This window comes from Lissotriton helveticus, chromosome 12 (genome assembly GCF_964261635.1).
Source record: "Lissotriton helveticus chromosome 12, aLisHel1.1, whole genome shotgun sequence".
Taxonomy (NCBI): domain Eukaryota; kingdom Metazoa; phylum Chordata; class Amphibia; order Caudata; family Salamandridae; genus Lissotriton; species Lissotriton helveticus.
Window position 1 is genome coordinate 599,588,870 of NC_136073.1, and position 20,497 is coordinate 599,609,366.

General features: G+C 45.3%; 1 protein-coding gene across 2 annotated transcripts in view; it reads left to right on the forward strand.

Moving 5' to 3' along the window:
- The window catches only part of SDHC (succinate dehydrogenase complex subunit C), a 125,296-nt gene that overhangs the window by 79,020 nt on the left and 25,779 nt on the right, over window positions 1-20,497 (forward strand). For both annotated transcript variants that reach the window (XM_078670912.1, XM_078670911.1), the window contains exon 5: window positions 728-891. In XM_078670912.1, the coding sequence (XP_078527038.1) occupies window positions 728-891 (164 nt within the window). The remainder of the gene's footprint in view (window positions 1-727; window positions 892-20,497) is intronic.

Here is a 20,497-nt window from a genome sequence, read left to right on the forward strand (position 1 = left end):
AATCCTAGCCCTCTTCCAGGGGTATCCTCATCAGTCATAAGCAGGCCTCTTGCCTCCCCGGGCAAATGATCAAGGTAAATGTCATCTTTTTGTGCCCTGGCCTTCGGGTCTCAGCAAAGAACAACTGACCTAACTGTCACCCCTGAGGCATGATGGGAAGCTAGGAGTCATGGCTGCCTTAAAGGTACAGTGCCAGTTTTTCTGTGTATTTCTATGGGTTAGCTTTTCAGCTTTTCTACACTAAGTTTTCTACAATGCAGCCTGAGAGCTGGCAATGCTTTCATTCCTCTTTGCAGGATTAAGTTTTCTACTGTGCATTAAAGCAGTTTCAAATGTACTTTGTTTTTCCCTGCTTTTTTGGTTTATGTATATGTGCAAAGTGAATTCTTATAGCATTACTCAGCTCTTAATTTATGGAAGGCTGCATTTGTTTTTTGTTTTGTTATAGTATATATATGTAACTTCATATTATAGTATATATATGTAACTTCATATACGTGTATTTTTTTACGGGGTCCCTGCGCATGGGCGGGAATATTCATGTGCTTATGACTTTGATGAGGATACCCCTGGAAGAGAACTAGGATTGCAGGTAAGTAATTTATCCTTATAAATCAATGCGGTTTTCTCAGCGGTATCCTACATTTTAAGGGTTGGGGAGAGGAGTACTGCAATGGTGAATTGATTTGTAAATGTTTGTGTTTAACTTACTTTATTTTCTTCACAGGAGTATCCCTCTTTGGTGTAGCTGCCTTGCTGTTACCAGGAGACTTTGCCTCTCATTTGGATCTAGTTAAGTCCCTTAGCCTGGGTCCAGCTCTCATCTATTCTGCAAAATTTGCCTTGGCTTTCCCCCTAATGTACCATTCATGGAATGGAGTACGACATTTGGTAAGTCAAAGGCGGTATATTTTCGGTTCTCTATAAAGAATATCCCTCCCCCCCTCCCCCCCCCCCACTCAACGTTTGGTTGTATGTCTTTAATACCTGTTCGTCCTCCACACTTAGATCGTTTGTTTGTGTGTGTGTTAGGTTTTGCGGCTTAAGACTTGAAATCTCTCTGTACACTGAGTCTGTGTCTTCTTTGTACAATTCAGCTAAGGATTTCCTATCCAAATGTTTGGAAAGAGGCATTTTTTAGGCATGTGTCAAATGCAGCTTGTTTTCATAGTAGGCATGCCATTAAACATTTGTATGACATCTTATTTCCTCCTGCAAGATTCAATGCAAAGCTGTATATTGATTCTAATCGGTTTGCTTAAAACCGTGTTAACTTGTTAAATAAAGGATTCCTGCTCTATATTATGCTTGCCATACACTTTTTTTTTTTTACTTGTAGAACCAAGTAGTGAAAACCAGACAATACCCAGTGAATTTCAGTTTTTAACAAAAATCTCCCTTTATATGCATAACTGTATTTTCAGATCTCGTTTGAATAAAGTTGGATCATTGTTATTGGCAGGTGCTGAGAATAGTCAAAAGGTGTAATCCTTTATTAACCACATTCCTAGACTGTAAGCAGTAGATGATGAACATGATAATTATGTTCAACTGTCTGTTTTTTGTTTAGCGCTGCTTTCACCTTGGCTCTCTTGTACGCCCCGGTTTCACATCTAATCTGTGGGGTTTGCCCATTGAAGCAGAATTTAGAGACCTGAATCCTACTCCAGCATCTCCTGTCGACAAATTTAGATATGTGTGTGGTCATTTGTGTGTTTTGGGTGGTCCCACTAGTCGATGCTCCGAAAAATGGGTGGTTTGTCTTGTGAACGTAAGTTGAACCTGTGGATACTGTGGTTGCATTTTACAGTTGATCTGCATGTTAATAACCTGTGTGATGTGGTTTATGCTTCTATATGTTTTTGAGAAGTGTCCATTGTTTTGCTCCGAGATTCGGATGCAAGACGCCATGAGACTTTCCTCCAAATTTAAAGTCTGTGATAGGTGCCTTGAAGTTGTGGTATAACTGACACGAACTGGTTTGAAAGAAGGACTTTAAGTAACATGGGAACTAAAGGTATCCTATGGAGTAAGGTCTATTATTTTCAGCACCCGTAACTTGCTGCACTGCCATAATGCTAAATAATGTTGTTTATAAGGTTCTAGAGGGTCTATAAGGTTTGGGGACATGCAATGTTGCAGTAAACAAGCCTAGATTGTAGTAAAACTCCCAGCAAAACTGTAATACCTGTCCATCAATGTTGTAAATGTTTAAGCTTTCTTGATTACTAGTGTTACTGCTTGGTTGTCGTACCATATAAGGTGTATGAGCACTTCCTGATTCTGAATGACCTAGCAAGCAGTGTCTCTTTATTGTCCTTTGTCTTTGCTTGTGGTTTGCCTTTTGTGAAGGAGGGTGGTCCCCCTTGATTTTTTTGATTGTGAGACATGGAGGAAAGAGTTTTATGTCCTGTGTGGATGGCACTTTCTAATTGTACTTGATGATGTGTTCCTGTGCTCATAGGCTTCATTGTCTCCATTAATTCTCTATTTTGTTTGTTGCATTGATGATCCAGGCCCATTAGTGAATAAGATGTAAAAAGCATCTGGTCGGGTGTAATCCTCCAAATCCTTTTTTAAGTCAAGCGTTTAGTATATAATTATTTGTAGGCTTACAGAATCGCACACTGAATTTCATTTATTTGTTTGTGTCCTTTAAAAATCCTTGCTTGCAAATAATCAATCCTTCCTCTTTGTCCCTCTGTTTCTTCAGTTTTTCACTCCCACAGAGCAGTGCCTCAGTACTTGTATCCTTCCATTTGTCCCATTGTAGCATCTGTTTAGGGATTCGATTCATTTTCACTTTCCTTAACGGCATTTGACCAGAGCACTCAATGTTTTAAGTGTTCCAATGTCATTTTCTGTAAGCAGGGCTGTCGGGGCTGTAAATCATATTCTTATCTCATTACTTTTGCTGATCTTTGAAAGACCAAGGTCAAACTTAAAGGCTGTTTTCATAGGCCCCCGCTACTGCTGCTTTCAAGTACTCAAGCTGCCCCTGTTATGTGCCGTACGCACTGCCTGCTGGGACATGCAGTTTCTCGTGACATGCGGGAGACTGCTACTCGCAAGTGCAAACTTGCAGCGTAGAAGTCAACAGTAAATGTGTGAGGCGATGTGCGCATGCGCAGAGCAGATGGCTTGACGTTTTTGCGTATGTTTGGACAAGATTGGGGAACTGGAGCACACGCATATTGAGAATTGCTGCAGGGTCGATGCGCCAGTCTCTTCATACACAGAGCCTGTTTCCTGACACGTATGCGGTTCGCCTCTCCTTTCTCGGTCTCCCCATGCGCACTGCGCCTGCTCTTCACGCACAAATCTGTCCTACTTTGCCCCCTAACAAAGCTGGTCTTTTCACACGCGGACCTGTCACCCTCTCCTTCACATGCTGAACCTATTTCTTTGTGCACCGACCTGTTTTCTGCTCTTCTTCCTCGCGCATTGAGCCTGTTTCTTCACAGACCTGTCTTCAGCTCATTACCACCGAGAGCCTGTCGCTTCCACCCTCACCCATCGCGTTTGTCCCCCCACATGAACACGCCTCGTGTCTCCAACACTCTGCACCTGCTTTTCGCTCACACACACAGCCAGCCCCACTCCCCTCTCTGGCACCCCAAGAAGTGCCGTCTGATCTCCCTGCGTTAGTTAACATCTACCCTTTAACATTACTTTGTGCCAAGTAGGAGGCGGGAGGAAGCGCTTGGAAGAATGAGTTCTTCCACTAGGGCAGAGGTGTTCAAACTTTTTGATGCCGAGACCCCCTTGTAAAACCTTTTTAGGCGTAAGGACCCCCTTCCGACAAACGTTTCTAGAAACTGGTACTCCTCATCATCAGCAACTATCGACAACCATAAATGCGCCTGTTAGACCTCATCACATCCATCATTCGTCCACCCACACTTTCACACATCCATCCATCCACCCTTTCATCCTTCCATCCATACATCCATCCTTCATCCCTCCACCCTTTCTTCCTTCCATTCATCTATCCTTTACCCATTCACCCTTTCATCCTTCCATCCATACATCAATCCTTCATCCATCCACCCTTTCATCCATCCACTCATCATTCATCCACCCACCTTTTCACACATCCATCCTTCATACATGCAACCTTTTATCCACCCTTTCATCCATCCTTCATCCATCCACCCTTTCATCCATCCTTCATCCATCTACCCTTTCATCCATCCATCCACTCATCATTCATCCACCCACCTTTTCACACATCCATCCTTCATCATCCACCCTTACATCATCCATCCTTCATCCGTCCACCCTTTCATTCTTCCATCCATCTGGCCAGCCATCCACCCTTTCATCCATCCATTTATCCTTCATCCATCCACCCTTTCATCCATCCACCCTTTCATCCATCCACTCATCATTCATCCACCCATCATTCATCCACCCACCTTTTCACACATCCATCCTTCATACATGCAACCTTTTATCCACCCTTTCATCCATCCTTCATCCATCCACCCTTTCATCCATCCTTCATCCATCTAACCTTTCATCCATCCATCCACTCATCATTCATCCACCCACCTTTTCACACATCCATCCTTCATCATCCACCCTTACATCATCCATCCTTCATCCGTCCACCCTTTCATTCTTCCATCCATCTGTCCAGCCATCCACCCTTTCATCCATCCATTTATCCTTCATCCATCCACCCTTTCATCCATCCACCCTTTCATCCATCCATCATTCATTCACCCACCTTTTCTGTGCCTCTCTCATGGGGGGTGGGGGGGGTCAGTATCTCTGTGTCTTCTTACTACTTCTTCCTCTCTCATGGGAGGGCATCTCTGTGCCTCCCTGCTGGGGGCGGGGGGTGAGGGGGTGGCAGACAGGCTGTAACATCTCACCATGAAGAACAGACTCTCACGCACATTTCTCCCGCACAGGCACCAGGTATGAGGGCTCGTGGCACTTGAACCAATGAGGACCTTTCACGTGCTTTACTGGCGGGACCCACAGCTCCAGGCGCGCAACGCCCATTGAACTCAAAGGGCTACAGCCTCCTTCCCCAGCCACCCCACCCCTCCCCTCCCCTCGTGTATGTGAGCCCGGCTGAAACAGCTTCACTGGACACACACAAAGCCACACCTGAGTACTTCGCAGGTCTTTAAAAGACCTTTTACTTGTTAATGAGGCTTTGATGTTTTTCACCCCTTGGTGTGAATTAGGCCTCCGCCATGAGCACCCTCAATCAGCCCAACGCCACTAAGGCAAACTGACAAAATCTGTTCTGCGACCCCATTCCCAGGACTCCACGACCCCCCTGGGGGTCGCGCCCCACAGATTGAAGACCTCTGCCCTAGGGTGACAGGAGAGGAGAGCTGGCAGTAGGACCTGATCTGGTCCTGTCCAGAACCTGCCGTCTTGTCCCCGGTCGGAACATTGCTCCAGCACTCCTTCCTTGGACCTCCACACGCCCAAAACCTATCAAGGACCTACACTCTGCAAAGGAACTACCCACAGCTGTGACTCTGCTCCCAATGCCCAAGCTGTCCCTGTTGCACACTCTACCCCAAACCTACTCAAGATCTGCACCCTACCGAAGATGTGCATTTGCCTAGTACCGGCGGTCTGCTGCCGACACAGCCTACACTCCACCCCTGCACCACAATCCTGCGCCTTGCAATTAGTCTTGTCCCATCCATGCGCTCTGTCCCATCCTCCACCAGCTCCAGTCCTGCAATATGCCATATGCCGTTCGTTCACTCCCAGTCAAGTTCTATTCTGTGCTAGTACCCAACTGTTCCAATCATTCACTGTCACTGCCCTGGCTAGTACCGCCACAGCCTCCTTCCCAGAACTGCACTCTATCCTAGTCTTTCCTGCTCAGCATCCCATCCTGCCTGGGATCTGCCACACTTTCCCGCACTGCCCTCAGTGTCTTGCCCGTGCCCTAGCCCTGGACGCTGTCGCCAGCCATAGCTTCTGCCCTAACCCTGCTCTGTGCTCCTACTCATTGACTCTGCCTTCATTCATCGTTCTCCAGTCTTTTAGTCTGCCCACAGTGCTGCCCCAGCCTGGCACTTTGACATCAGTCTTTTATTCTGCCCCCAAGCCGCCCCGCCCTTTACCCTCTACCGTGGGCACAGTGGGAAGTGAAAATAATAAAGCCACCTCGCCGTCTTTGGGTTGCTGCTCTCATGCCGCCTCTCCCTTTACCCCTTCATTCGCCCTTGGCCAGCCCTTCATTGCGCCCACAGTCCTGGACAGCAATTCACACTTCCCCGAACATGTCCCTCCCTGCCTTTACACCTTCACTTTCCCTTTCCCAGCGCTTAACTCTGACCACAGTCCTACCCTGCGTTACTCGGCCCCCAACCCGCTCCTCTCAATTCCCCATCTTCATTCACCCATGTCCGTGATTTCCTCAGCCAACAGTCCAGCCACAGCCCAGTGCTGTAACCAAAGGTCTCTGGAAAAAGAAGGCTGGAGTATTTAAAGGCAGTACTGACCAGTTGTTTATTTTCACACTACAGTTGTCAGTCTTACTGCTAAATATTTTGGAGCAGGGCCAACGCTGGGTAAAACGTGTGCTGAATTCTTGGGCGTAATTTAGCAACTGGTTTTTGCAGTAAGTGGGATATACAGCTTTCGCAAGCTGGGCATATACTGGAAGTGCTCCCAGGTTGACCGCCCACTGCTTCCCCTGCCCCCTTCACCCACAAACAGGTTGCAGTTTTCCCGATAAAGACTATGCTCTCATCGTCTTTAGATATTCATTGTTAAATTCACGAAGAAGGCTTGATGAGTGACGCTCTGTTGGCAAGCAGGAAGGAGGGACTGTAAGTCCCAGTATGTACAGGGCTCCAGGAGGCGGCCCCTTGAACCTGTATCATCTGTATTGGGCGCTACAAAGTGCGTTCACAACACCTGTGCAAGATGTGCCCGGGCCAAGGTCGCACCGGTCAGAGCCCATCGGAGGCTGATCTGGGCCACCCCCATTTAATTTAGTCTCATGTGGATTAATGCAGTAAGATTTGCCATAAAGGATCACTACATCAGAATTGTACCCTTTGAAACCTGTATCTTTATTATATTTGTGTTTGACAGGACAAAGGGGAAAATGAAAATGCAGTATCCCGTTATCGCAAAGATCGCTCCACTGGCTTCAACAAAATCTCTATTGGTTACAAATTATCCGCCCACAGTTAAGGGGGCTCTCAATTTGGAAATTGGCCGGGTGAGGGATAAAATTGATGCAGTAAGGTGGCATTCATCACTGGCAGCTACCAGTGCAGGCATAGTGCAACAGTTCAAACTCTCCGGTTACCGAGCCTCCCGTCTGTAGCTCAAAGAAAGACATGGTCTCAAGTGAGAATATACACCCAATTATTGGAGCACATGCGGATTCACAAGAATACGCAGGAGAACAATTGCCTTTTGGCCAGCAGGGGAAGACATGTGAAGGGCTCTCTATTAATCTAGACCCCCTCAATAGCCAGTATAGACATTACCTCTCTTTTTAACTCGCCTCTGTAAAAGCATCCAGCATCAATCTATTTCAACAGAAGGGCCTGATGGTTTCTCACCAGTAAAGACGTAACAAAAAGAAAGTACCACCTCTTGTATAGTGGCTCAATTAGATGCTTAGTTAAAAGCTCATAATGATATTTTACTTAATTGTTAGAATCCCTGGTGAGATCTTTAAGAGAGGATTTAATGGCAAAAATTAAAGCAGGGTAGAAGGAGGCGGTAACTTCCTGTGGCCAGTATATGCAGCATAATCTGGAAAAGGCGCACTTGACAAACAACCAGCTGGCCGCAGGCTCCCAAATAACTTTTATGCTTGGTGCCTCATCCACCCACCTTCCTCCTAGTCTGCCCCAGAATCTATTTGCTCCATTGAAAGCCATCCACTTACCGCTAGCAAATGAAAGTAATCCCACTAACAATATGGGGAGACAAATCTTCATTTGCCCAGCAAGAGAAGCTCTCTCTGATGGGTCAGGAGAGTTAATTAACCCTACTAATGATAGATCTATGCAAAATCTTCCCCATCTGCCAAGTCTTTGTTTGCCACCTGAATCAACATCGCAATGGTTTTAGGTACGGGGAAGAAGGAAATGGAGTAAGACTTAAACTAAAACTATGCACTGAATTTAATGCTCACTGGGTGAACGATCTCTGTTACGAGATATTAACAGTCAGAAGGGTCACTGGAGTAGGCAATCACCCTCAATCTCCGTCTGGGGAGTGTGTAGTTATAAATTTCAGATCCCCTTGAGTGGTGAGAAATTTACTAGTAGCATTAAACCACCTGGTGAACTACCCCTCCGGAAGTAAAGCTTCACCCGTAGATTAATTTTATAGACATTCATGGGTTTTGAACAGGGGTCAACCTGTAAATTTTATGGGACCGGGTCATTTTGGTGGCCTGGACAGAGCTGCCTACATTAACACTCGCCAATCGTTTCTCGTTATTAAATCGCCTACAAGAGCATGGTTGACGTCCACAGGAGAATAGTCAGCTTGACCCTATATCGCAACATCAAGACCTGGCTGTTCGAGCAGTAGCGGACCCCCCTCCCCTAGCGCCTTGAGACCCTCTGGGTGAGTAGTGCGCTATATAAATGCATTGATTGATTGATTGATTGATTGATTGAACATATAACTATTATGCTCCTTAGGGTTGGGGAAGGGGATCAAGGTCAAAACGTAATTATCCCTTCTTGTCAAATTGACGCAGATTTTAACTTCTCTGTTATCCTGGAATATCCCTGGGATTCACTCGAAATTAACAAGTGAGGATTAGCTGAGCTTTATCCCAAAGTTTGAGCTGATTTGTTTGCAAGAGACATGGGCACTGGAATACTGTTTTGTAAATGGTTTTCTTTTGTATTTTGTCCCTGCTGTTTCTGCGGTCTCGGGGAGGAAGAGATGCGGAATAACTATTTTCATTTAGGTGAAATGTAACAAGGCCAAAGTGAAGTTACTAGATTCCAACCCTTGGTATCACATGATATTGCTTTCCGGATTGGAAGTGATGATTGTGCACTTCTATCACAACATTTTTGACCATCAAAACACAAGTGTTTTAACTATGCTAAATGAGTTGATTCTGAAGGCAAGTGATGCCATTCACCCGTTAAGCATTTTATGGGTAGGCGACTAAGTGCCCAGCGTGTTGATTAACGATTAGAGAGTGTGTGGTATAGAAAATAGCAGGTTGGGGTGGGGTCAAGCATTATCGCACTTCAAACTCTCCAAGTATGGGGACGCAGTGAATAATAATTTGATTACAAATTAGTTCGTTTTTTAACCGTCTGTATGAAGGCTACCGGTAATTGCCACTTGAGTTTTGCAGGAGGAAATAATACTAGTACCATCGATTTTATGTTAATTGCTATTGATTATCCTTGTTAATAACTGATATTAAGGTTATTCCACATCCTGACAGTGACCATAACCCTTTATAGCTTTAAAAAATATGATCATATTACAGCTGACCCTAAGACAATTACCGCCCCCATTGCTTTTAATGCAAATAAAGGGTTCAGAATACAATTTGGAGGAAAAAATTGTGTCTGAAAATTATGAGATAATTAACAGGTGTTTATCGGATGAGGCCTCCTCGGTGTGATTAGTCGGGATTTTGAGAGCTTATGTTCTGCCATTTCCCAAGCCTTAACGACTTCATACCCCACATCCAGTTCCCCCATCCCTCGGTGGTTTAATAGTGCCTGCTCAAAAGAACATAGGCAGCTAAAATTGTTCCTCAAGGCTGCCCCAAAAGATAGGGAAGCAATTATGACTGCCCGGGAGGTCTATAAGGACACAATCGCAGCAAGAAGGGTTGAGCTCTGAAGTGAAGTTTGGGAGGATTTGTTGGTTGCAAGACGTTCAAGGAATAAGAAAAAATGTTGAGAGGTTATAAACGCCCGATGTTCAGCCCCCCCCCCTTGCTACATAGAATGTTTAATCTCTGAAACGTCTTGAGTCACTTTTTTTCTTCTGCATTTTAAACCCTTTTAATAAAATGTTAGCTGCTCTGGAAGATGAACCAAATATGGGGAAAGGAAGAGAATTAGCCTTTCACCTAACCTAATATATTTAAATAAAGGAAGTTCAGGTAACAATTAGGCAAGGTAAATGTAGAAAAGCTCCAGGACCTGATGGATTTGTTCAAAGAAGATCCTGACTTACGGGCTCCATTACTTGCCAATATTTTTATAGCTGTCATTATTGGTGCACTCCCTACATTTTGGAAAGGAGCCACGGTTTCCCCATCTTTAAAAAAGGTGATAGAGCTGACCCCTCGTGCTACAGGCCGATTTCCCTGATAGATTCTACAGCAAAGATCTTGGGGAGGTTTTGTTTGTGCCCCCAGAGGGGTGGGCTATTTCAAATAATTTATTCTCGAAGCCCAATCTTGCTTTAGACGGGGAATAGGCATGTCTTAACTTATCGCTCATTGTTGGCAAATACACCAAAACCATAAAGGAATCTTTACAACTAGCATTCAGGGATTTGTTGTGTGCTTTCAACACTGTCAACCGTGCCAAGTGTGGGGCATGCTGGTTAATATGGGGGTGGTTTAACCTCTGGTCACTCTCCTTCGAAGATTGCATTGGAATACCATGGTCAATATTCGTTACTTCCCAGGTGGAGAATGTACGCGTTCTGTAGTTTCAACTGAGGGCATTCGCCAGGGATGTATTCTGGTCCCATTTTTATTTATCATTTAAATAAATGGACTAGAAGCCCATCTTCTCCAAAAGAAGTAAAATTTTCTGAGAGTGGGTACTCCCTCTATTACTATGACCCTAATTTATGCAGATCATGCTGCCGTTCTAGCAAGGACATCAAACAGCCTGCAAAAAGCCTGTGATGCCTTTGTTGTATTAATATCTTCTTTGGATCTTAAGATTAATCCTCGGATGTCCTTTATAACGGTATGCAGGTCAAAAAGGACTAAATCTAAACCTTTTTGGCCATGGTAACGTGGTAGAGAAGGTACCCAACTTTTGTTATTTAGAGCTCCTTTTTAATTCACAATTATCCTGGGACCCATTGTTGGTCCTAAAGTCCCAATAGAAAAGCAGAGCTGTAAAAGCAATTTTCCGTTTTGGAGTTAAATTGGGCTATAGACCCATGAAAGAATTGACAGCCCTTTTTAATGCTAAGTGCTTTTCAGTTGCTACTTATGGGGTTGGAGTCTGGAGGTACCAAAGTTGTACCAGACTCCAAACTATAGAAAATGTTTTTCTATCTAGACTTTTGATGGTCCCCCAGGCAGCCTCAACAAATGTTTTACCATGCCAAGGTGAGTCTGACATTTTTAGAGGATTGTGTGGGTTTGGCCTCCAAGATGTTGTGGCTAAAAATCAGGCTAATGCCGGAACTGGAATTCTTTAAACAGATCATCCACGACTGCCTGGCCCCCTAGACAATGCTGAGTATCAATTGGCTTGGTTACATACATCGCAATTTTAGAGAGCTGGGTGTTGTAATGTATTTTTTACGCATCCAGCCAAAATAATTCAAACAGCTAAAGCTTCAGTTAAGACCACCTATAATGAACAGGCTCAGTTTAAGCATGGGTGCAATTCCTGCAGACTACCTCAGTGACAAATTTGGAAGTTAAAATATTCAACCAGAAGACCAAATCTTATCTTTCTCTTATAGAAAACTCACAATATATAGACACTGTACATTTTCTAATGGCATTTCCTGTTCAAGGAGGATGGTCTGTTAACTTGCCACCGTGTCCATATGATAGTATTTGTAGGCAAGGTACATTTTCTCCTATTTTGTGCACTTTCTAAAATAGCAAGAGTGATGTTTATAGCTTCTTTCCAGCGCAGTTTTAATTCATATCAAGAAGGTTTTCGTTTTTTAATTCTTCTTGAAACCCCTGAAAACTGTTATGCTGTTATAAGTTTTATTAGAAAAACATGTTATATTAGAAAATGTTAAGGCTAAGCATTCCCTCTATGCTGCTCGGGCCTGGGGTTATTTTAACATGATGAATTATGACACTGTATTAACTGGAGAATTGCATGTTATGTACTGTAAATCATTTTAGTTTTTGATCTTGTATGGCTTTGTAAGCCGAATAAATATTTTGAATGAGTGTTTTTTTGTTGTTTTTTTTTAAACACATGAGCATGTTGGCATTGTCCCGTCAGTAGTCCTCTCTGGGGCTGGCTTACATTCCTAATGTGGCTCGGCACTAACTAATAGCTCGGATGCGTCTCCCTCTATTCCAGTACTGAGGGTGAACCAGTCCCACCATAATCCGAATTTTTGACTAGCAGGTACCTCACTGGTAACTGCAACAGGCGCATTAACCCTGGAGCTAAGTTACCTGCTCAGTCAGTCTCTGCAGTGCCTTGCATCGGTCATGATTTCGCAGAATTCTGGACGAGGATTCTTTGTGATGTAGTCTGAAGCCTCCGGGCACCTTACTCTTAGCTGTCCTGAAAAGGATGCATGGAGGAAGAGTGACGGGTGCCTGCCGCTTCCACGGTCATCGCTGGACAATGCTCTCAGGCGCACCAGCGCTGCAGGGACTGCATGCACCATCGTGCCAAGGAATGACTTGCTTCTGTGCTGATGTCACTAGCTGACTGCACTGGGGTCTGTTTTCTTCAGCACAGTGCTTTCACTTGGGGATGTCTGAGCTCAGGTTGACACTGGCATCGCGACAGGTCTGTCTTTTGTCAGATAAGTAAGGGTGCAAAGAGCAAAGCCGATCCTTTCTCAGCAGTTTTTCATACCCACACGAGTTTTACATTAGTCACAACTCGAGCGGGATGTCTCACTTAATTTTTACACCCCCCAGTGGTGAATCCTAAGGTCAAGAAATATCCAGTTTGTTTGGTAAAATTACAATTATAGTAGCCCAACTCATCCTGACCATTTCATTGAAATCACCAGGGCTTTAAAGCTTGTGTGCTCCAGCCTGGGGAAGTCAGTCAAGCAGGTTTACACCTTCTTTTTAAGAAGTCGGGGGTGCTGTTGCAGAGTTACTCACATCAAGCTTGTGCCTTTGGAAAGCTAGTTGGACTGGGAGAGTCACATGTCGAACAATGCCTATGGAAAAGTAGGGGGGAGTTCATCACATGTCCGGCTTAGAGCCCCCAAAAGACTGGGAGGGCTGGGGCAGATATTTCAGTTGCTAGCCTTTGGAAAGCCGGTAGGGCTAGGGAAGGCCAGTAGTATTCCACTTTCCCACCACATAAAGGCTATTAGGGCTCTGATAAAGTAGACTACCAGTCAGGCTTTTATCTTAGAAAGTCAATAGTTTGAGGGCATTTCCAGTCACATGGCAGTCTAATGCCAAATTATGTGACTGATTCAGTACCCATCCCTTGGCTTTTTGAAGCACTAGTATCTTAGGAAACCGCACACATGCCCCTGTCCGCTATTACAGTCCAGCTTGATTTGATGTTCTAATGCAAATTTGTCTGTCCTCTTGGCATTTTACTGTGATCTTTCGTCCCTCACTGCACCTGCCCACCATCACACTAGCACATGCCCTCCTTCTCGGAGAGGAAAGCCGCTTTCCAGCATCAGTGCTCTCTGTGGTTCCTTAGAGTGGATGTTTGGTTTCTGCCCCCAACCCAGAGTACCAAAGCCTTTAATCTCTTCGAATTACTATGGACTGCAGTTTAACCATTTCCTCAAAGCAGGCAGCTGCTTAGTTCCTTTGCGCAGCTGCAAAACACAGTCTAGCCCTTTATGGCCCAAAGACCCTTGCTCGACAAAGGTTGGGGTTCCCAGCTGCTGTACACACTGTCCATAAGTTGTTTGTTTGGGTCAGTGGCAAGCAGGAGAGCTGGAACCATGAGCATTGGGGTGTTCCAGCACCCAGTACACAACAGTACTTGAAAGTTGTGAATACAGGCCTATGTTGTGGTTTGAAGCCACCACTGTAAGGACATTTGATTGAAAAACCACCTATATAGCTGACTTTACTCTTTCTTGTGCATTTTGAATAGGTTTTTGAGGCGTTTGATTTGCTGATAATTTTTTGTAAGGGCATACTCAATGTGATCGTTTAGTTTTTAATGCTTTAGGGTCTTGGGTATTTAACATGGCGTGGTTTAACGTGCCTCGGTTATATCTTATTTCTCTAAAACTCTTTTTTCCCCCCATTCATTATTGCATTTAAAAAGCACTTCCAAAATATATGTTGAGACTACGAGTTGTACAAAAAACACTTTAATAAGTGAACTTCTCAATGCAGTGCTCTAATGTGCCTATTTGTGTCAAAGCTTCTTTGTTAAAGAAATACACTTTTCTAATTTTGAAGAGACTTTATCATATTTTTCTTAAATAGCACAGAAGCCCATCCTTGGCTGTGTGTGGCTGTTCACCAGTGGCACATAAAATAACAGTAGATGTTGTAGCACCCAGGATAATATGCTGCATGGTTAAATACTCATAAGGTCCCAAAAAGCGATATGCCAATGCTTGTTCATATCTTGTGGACAGATGCCTGTATATTTGTCTTGCATTTCCCTGCTTCTGTATAAATGACACATTCTTCGCCTGGAGTATAACCTACAGCTACTCAAACAAGTATTGCCTGACGCAGATACAACCTTTAGTGTGTACTAGCAGGTGACAGTCTATGAAAAGTACATGTATGAATGTGTTCCCCCTTCATGTGAGCAAACGTCCATGCAAGCATAGGGATACTTTAAAAGCAGGCATGGGAAGATGCCAGTGTGCTCCATATTCTAGCACATTGCGTGCAAAGAGCATTTCACTCCTGTGTCATTTAAATAGTAAAATGAGTGACTGATATTTAGGGGTACCCACTGTGCTGTCACCTATATTAAATTATATCGCTGAGTGATTTATTGAAGTTAGATTGAGTATCAGATTAAAAAAGTCAAGTAATTTAGGAATATATTTGTTTATTTTAAAATGCATTAATCCACATTTATTTGGATAAGAGGGTGTTCTTAAAGAGTTAAAATTCTGCTCTATTTTTGCAATCCTGTGTTACACACACTTCTTTCTAGGGAAGGGATGGAGAGGCTAATGTACAAATATCAATTAACCTCTCTAAGATCTTAATGAATGAAATTTTAACCCAGACATGCCCATAATAATTATTCTGGTTAACTCAAGAATTTCTCGTAGAGAGATTGACTCATTTGCAAATGCAGTGGGGGGTACCTCCACTTGTCTCAGACAGCCAGTTGGCTGTACGTTTTGAAATAACCAAGCCAGTAAATGAAGCTCCTAGCAGGAAGTAAATACCTGAGACAACTTTGAAATGAGAGACAATTTAAAATGTGACTGGCTTCAGAATGCTCCACTGTATTAAAAGGTGGGTAGGCCAAGCTGTAGGGAAGCCTAGAATCAGTGGTTTACTTATACTGATAGGCGTAGGGATATCGCTTATAAAATGGTACTCTGCACCCTTCATCCTTGTTAATTCTGATTCTTAAGGCTTCCCAACACTCGCGATGTAGAAGCAGAGCTGTTCTCACCTAATCAAAGTCCTCAAACTTCTGTACTTGGGTGCCAGTGCTTCGAAAGCCATCTCTCTTTTTGAACCCTAGGAATATTGGGTTAGTTGGCCTTCTCCTGATGCCAAACGTACCTCCTTTAAGAACTCTGGGTACTGAAAAGGCTCAGTCTGATAGTAAGTTGCATAGCTCTTAATGCAAGCTATGAAACGTGTGTTTAATTGGCGCAAGTATGTTTACATACTTTTCCAAAAAAGTGTTGAATTTTTTTAAGTGTGTTGACATGGATTTCAAGCATTAGGTTCTCTAGGGAAAAGCCTTTGAACAATATGAAGGTTTTTTTCCGTTGACTTTGGTTTATTGATAGGATATTGAGCAGGGAAATAAAGATGGCAAAGTAGTAGGTCCAGTCCAGGGGTATGGGTGGTTTTCTTTGGATTGTGGGTGGTGTTGGGAAGACAAGATCAAGTATGTGGCCTTCGTAGTGTGTGTGTGACATTCTGTACTACATTGAGTGTATCCATGATGTTGTGGACAGTGTCTCCTATTTTCTTTGAACTTTCGTTTCTCGGAAGTTGAAGTCACCCAAGAGAGTGGAGTTGACATAACTCATGGGGAGAAGGTAAGGATGTCTGAAAATTCATCGGTTGAGTCCTGGTTCTGCCCGGGAAGCCTGTAGATGAAATGAAAGGTGGCGGTTTGAGTTGCGGACGGATAATATTATGAAAATCCTGTGTTTTTTGGCCTCCTTCCAAAAAGAAGACTACATTGCTCAAGGTGCTGCTGGGACACAGCAGCTGCTGGGGATGTGTTGCAAAATTAGACGCACTCTCCTGCAGTGCAGGCTAATGTTCTGGTTTTTGTCCACATTCTGAAAGGAAGACTACCTCTCCCAAGGTGCTGCAGGACCACAGTAGTTCCTGGGAGACGCTACAAAAGGAAATGCGCTCTCCCGTAGAGCTTGATAATCTTCTAGATTTTGGCCACATTCTGTAGGGAGGACTACATTGCCCAAGGTGCTACAGAGCCACAATATCTGCTGGGAGGCAGCGTGGGACGTGTCCAGACGAAGACTGGGTGTGAGAACGTGCCTTCTTTCTTGCATTGGCATGCCCCTACTTTTTGCTGAATTACTGATGTGCTTTGACTGAGTGTGCCCTGGGCTCCTGCCAACCAGGTGCCCAGGGCCTGTGTTCCTTCCCTAAAACTGTGTTGAAACTAAAACCCAATTGGCATCTCTGGCCACCTGTCAGCCCCTAGTAAATGGTACCCTAGGTACCCAGGGCATGGTGACCAGAGAAGACCCCTAAGGACTGCAGCACTTATTGTGCCACCCTTAGGGGCCCTGTACCCTGACACCCACACACTGCCTTCTCAGTGTCTAAGTACAGAACTAAACAGAGTCGACATGGCACACACACCTGTGTGCCATGCCCACAAGCTCACTGCCCTGGCATCCATCAGTCACCCCTCTAGTTTAGTGCCCTATGCCAGTGGTGTGGGCACAGGTGCATGAGCCATGTGCCCCTACAGTACCCAGGGCCATTCCTGGGCACTGTAGGTGCAGTGCTGAGAGGTCGTCATTACGAACTCCACAGCACCATGATGGCTTCACTGAAGACTAAGAAGCTTGATATCAAACTTCTCAGCACATTAAACCCGCACTGATGCCAGTGTGGGATTTAATGTAGAATGCACGACAGAGGGCATCTTAGAGATGCCCCCTGAAACCTAACCAACTCCCAGTGTCCTGATTGTGTGGCTACTGAAGCTGCCACTACCAGACATGTCTCTGGACCCCTGGTGCTCTCGGTAGCCTGAAACAAAGCACATCCTGGGACGAGGTACCACGCCTCTTCCCCCTGGATGGGCAGGGGAAGATTCAAAGGCCTTTGTGAGCTTCTCCAGGCCACTTGATGTACTCAGCAATGGGCCCCCACCGGTTCTGACCCAGACTCTGGCGGGAAGAACGGTGGGAAACCCTAAGTGAGGAAAGGGGGTGTGCCAGCCTATGCCACCCCACTCCTCAGGTGGGAGAGGCGAGTTAAAGCACGACTCCGGCCATCTTGGAGATGGGGAGCCCTGCCCAATCACAGCTAAGCTCCTGCCCCCCTACCACAGGAGAGGTGCAGGCTAGGGCGTGTACCCACCCCAGGACAGGGTCCCTGCCCTTGCCCTACCTGTAACACCCCTAAAATTTGTATTATGGGGCACCCTGAACCTTCCTTCTTCAGATCCCGATTGCAACAAGAAGAAGAACAAGAAGACCTGCTGTGCAGCTGCTAACAAAAGGACGACGCCCACTGACTTTGTCCCAGAACCCTACAGGCCTGTTGATCCTTGAACCTGCTCCTGCTAAACTCCGGCGTCTCCTGCGGACAGCAACCTCGAAAACCCCAGAGGACCTGCCTGCCTTGAACCTTCCAAAAGACTGGGATTCCCACGAGCAGTGGCTCTGCTCAAACAGCAATGCCCCTGGTGCCAGCCAGGAACCGCAAATCCAGCCCACTCTGCGCCCGCCAAGCCCGGCCTGTGCCTGAGGACGTCCCCCCGGCGACTGAGACCCGAAGTCCAGTGCCCAAAGACCCTCCTCGACGAACCAGACGATGCCTGATGCCTGCAGCCTCAGAACCAGGGACCCCTCCAACCGCGACCAGCTGAGGGTAAGATTTCCCGACACCAAAAGACACCCCTGCAATCGGAGCCCTGCGGCCCCCTGTGCCTTTCTTTGAGGTACCTACCTCTTCTCCAAGATCCCAACTTACCTCTCGAAGTGGTGGTCGCACCTGAAGAATCTCCGTGCCGAGACTGCAGCCTTTGTCCACTTTTTAACGTACCCATTGGATAACATTGAGCGCCCGGCGGCTCAAAAGCAACCTGCACCCAGCAGCCCGAGTGCCGCTGGAAGAGCAACTACTACTCTACTCTACTTCCCCACTTGCCCTGAGTAAGTGACCAGGAGCTCAGCTCCCACAGCCGCATGGCCTGCTTGCTTGCAGCCACCAACCAACGGCCCCCTACCCTCAATTGGATTGCAATGGGCCTACTCTCTCTGCACCCGGCTGCCCCTGGGCCGCTGAGGGTGTAACAACTGTACCTTTCCGACCCTGGGAGACCCATGAGTCTATGCCCAGAACCGTACTGAACCTAGGAGTCCAGTACTGGATTATAAAAGTAACGAGAACCTACTTTACCTGTGACTTGAATTTCCTCCCGAAGGATAACATTGCTTGGTTTTCACTGAAAAGTTTTGAAGTAGCAACTTTGAAAATACATTTCTATTCTTTCAAAATCACTACTGTAACCAAAACACTTTTACTTAACTGTTTACAGTACATGTCCCGGGACTGAATCTAGGATCCAGTCCTGGGGTTCGAAAAGTAATCCATAAGGTAATCAATTGCATTTATCTAGCAAAACCCATTGAGCTCAATGTTAAATTGTGTTTGAAATTGTGTTGCCTATTGCAACCACTGTAGCTATTGTACTTACAAAGTCTATTGCCTTTTTGCAAAGTAATTTCCTAAAGTCACTCCTATTGAGAAAAGTGTATTTTGATACCTGTTGGTTCGAAAATAAAACAACTATATATCTTGATATAAAACAATTGGCCTACAGTTCAGTTCTTGAGTGTGTGAAACCTTTTGCTGACTAAGTGTGTACAACAAATGCTTTACACTGTCCTCTGATACTGCCTTACTGCTCGACCAAGCTACCACTTTAGAGAGTCAGGTCATATCGGACTTTAATCTCTGTCATACCTCTGGAGACTGGGGACTCTATACACACTGTACCTTACTTTGGTCCAGTATATATAGAGCCACTTTCTTACACCGGGCCAAGATGGGCTCATCTGTTCCTGTTCGAGGCTGGGCTGAGCCACCCCCTAGAAAACAGTTTGGGGGATGTGAATTTATTCTCATCTTGCAAACTCTCCTCATCTTGCTAACTCTCTAGTTTAATCAAGCCTCTCTAACTCACATTGCCACCTACATGAGAAACAGTGGGGAAAAGGAAAACACATTGATGTAATGGTAAGGTGAGAGTTTCCTCCAGTTTTATTATAAAGTATCTTCCAGAGGTCATTTGCTTGATTATTGAAGAGATTGTTAATTTGGAGGTAAGACTAGAAGAGGTACAACGAAGTTCACTGAGGTACTGACTGCGATGGGGGGGGGGGGGGGGGGCCAAGGCGGGCACATGTGAGCGCCCACTTTGGAAATGCCTACCCTACCCGCAAACATAACCTGTGTATTTCAAGCACCTCCTTGTCTCCCATTACAAACTCTTCCCCACCTATTGCCCTTCCTCCACCAGCCAAAAAGAAAAGGGCACAGGCTAAACAGCTGTGCAAATGACGAAAGTAAAACCAGTAGTGGATATTGGATCCCATATACAAAGTTTGGGCTCTCAGTTGAGTGATTTGAAGAACCTCGTGAAGTCTGTTTCGGAGGGATAAATAGTAAACAAGTGAAGCTTGAAGCAGCTGCAACAAATGTACTGGAGCTTTTAAATAAACTCATCAATAGTCCAAGTATAAATAGCATGCAGAGTCCAGATATTACTAACAACGGAAATACACAAAAGGACATGTCCAACTCTCCTAAGGGATAAATCTGAGCGACCAGAGCCGAGTCCCACTATGCCAAATAACCTGTCTGGCTGATTACCACCAGCCTACAGGAGGGAAGACCTCTAGGTAAATGATGGCTCACTCCTCTTCTTAAAAGGATGAATTGCAAGGAAGTGAACTACAGGGAAGGGTTCTTAACCAGGCCTGACTGGGAACACAAAGTAGGCCTGGCAATTTGTCGGACCGGCCCCGCAGGGGGTGGGTGCTAGTATGAAGCACTGCTGCTTCATTAACCCGGCCCCAGCACTTCCAGCTGCTTTTGTTAGTGGGGACTGATATTGCAGCACTGCTGCAAAACCGGCCCACCGTAACAAAAAATGTCCAGTACTGCTCCAAAACTGGCCCCACCATTCCAGCCCACCGGGAAAACACTCTATGCCCGCTATGGCCAGTCCAGCCCTGG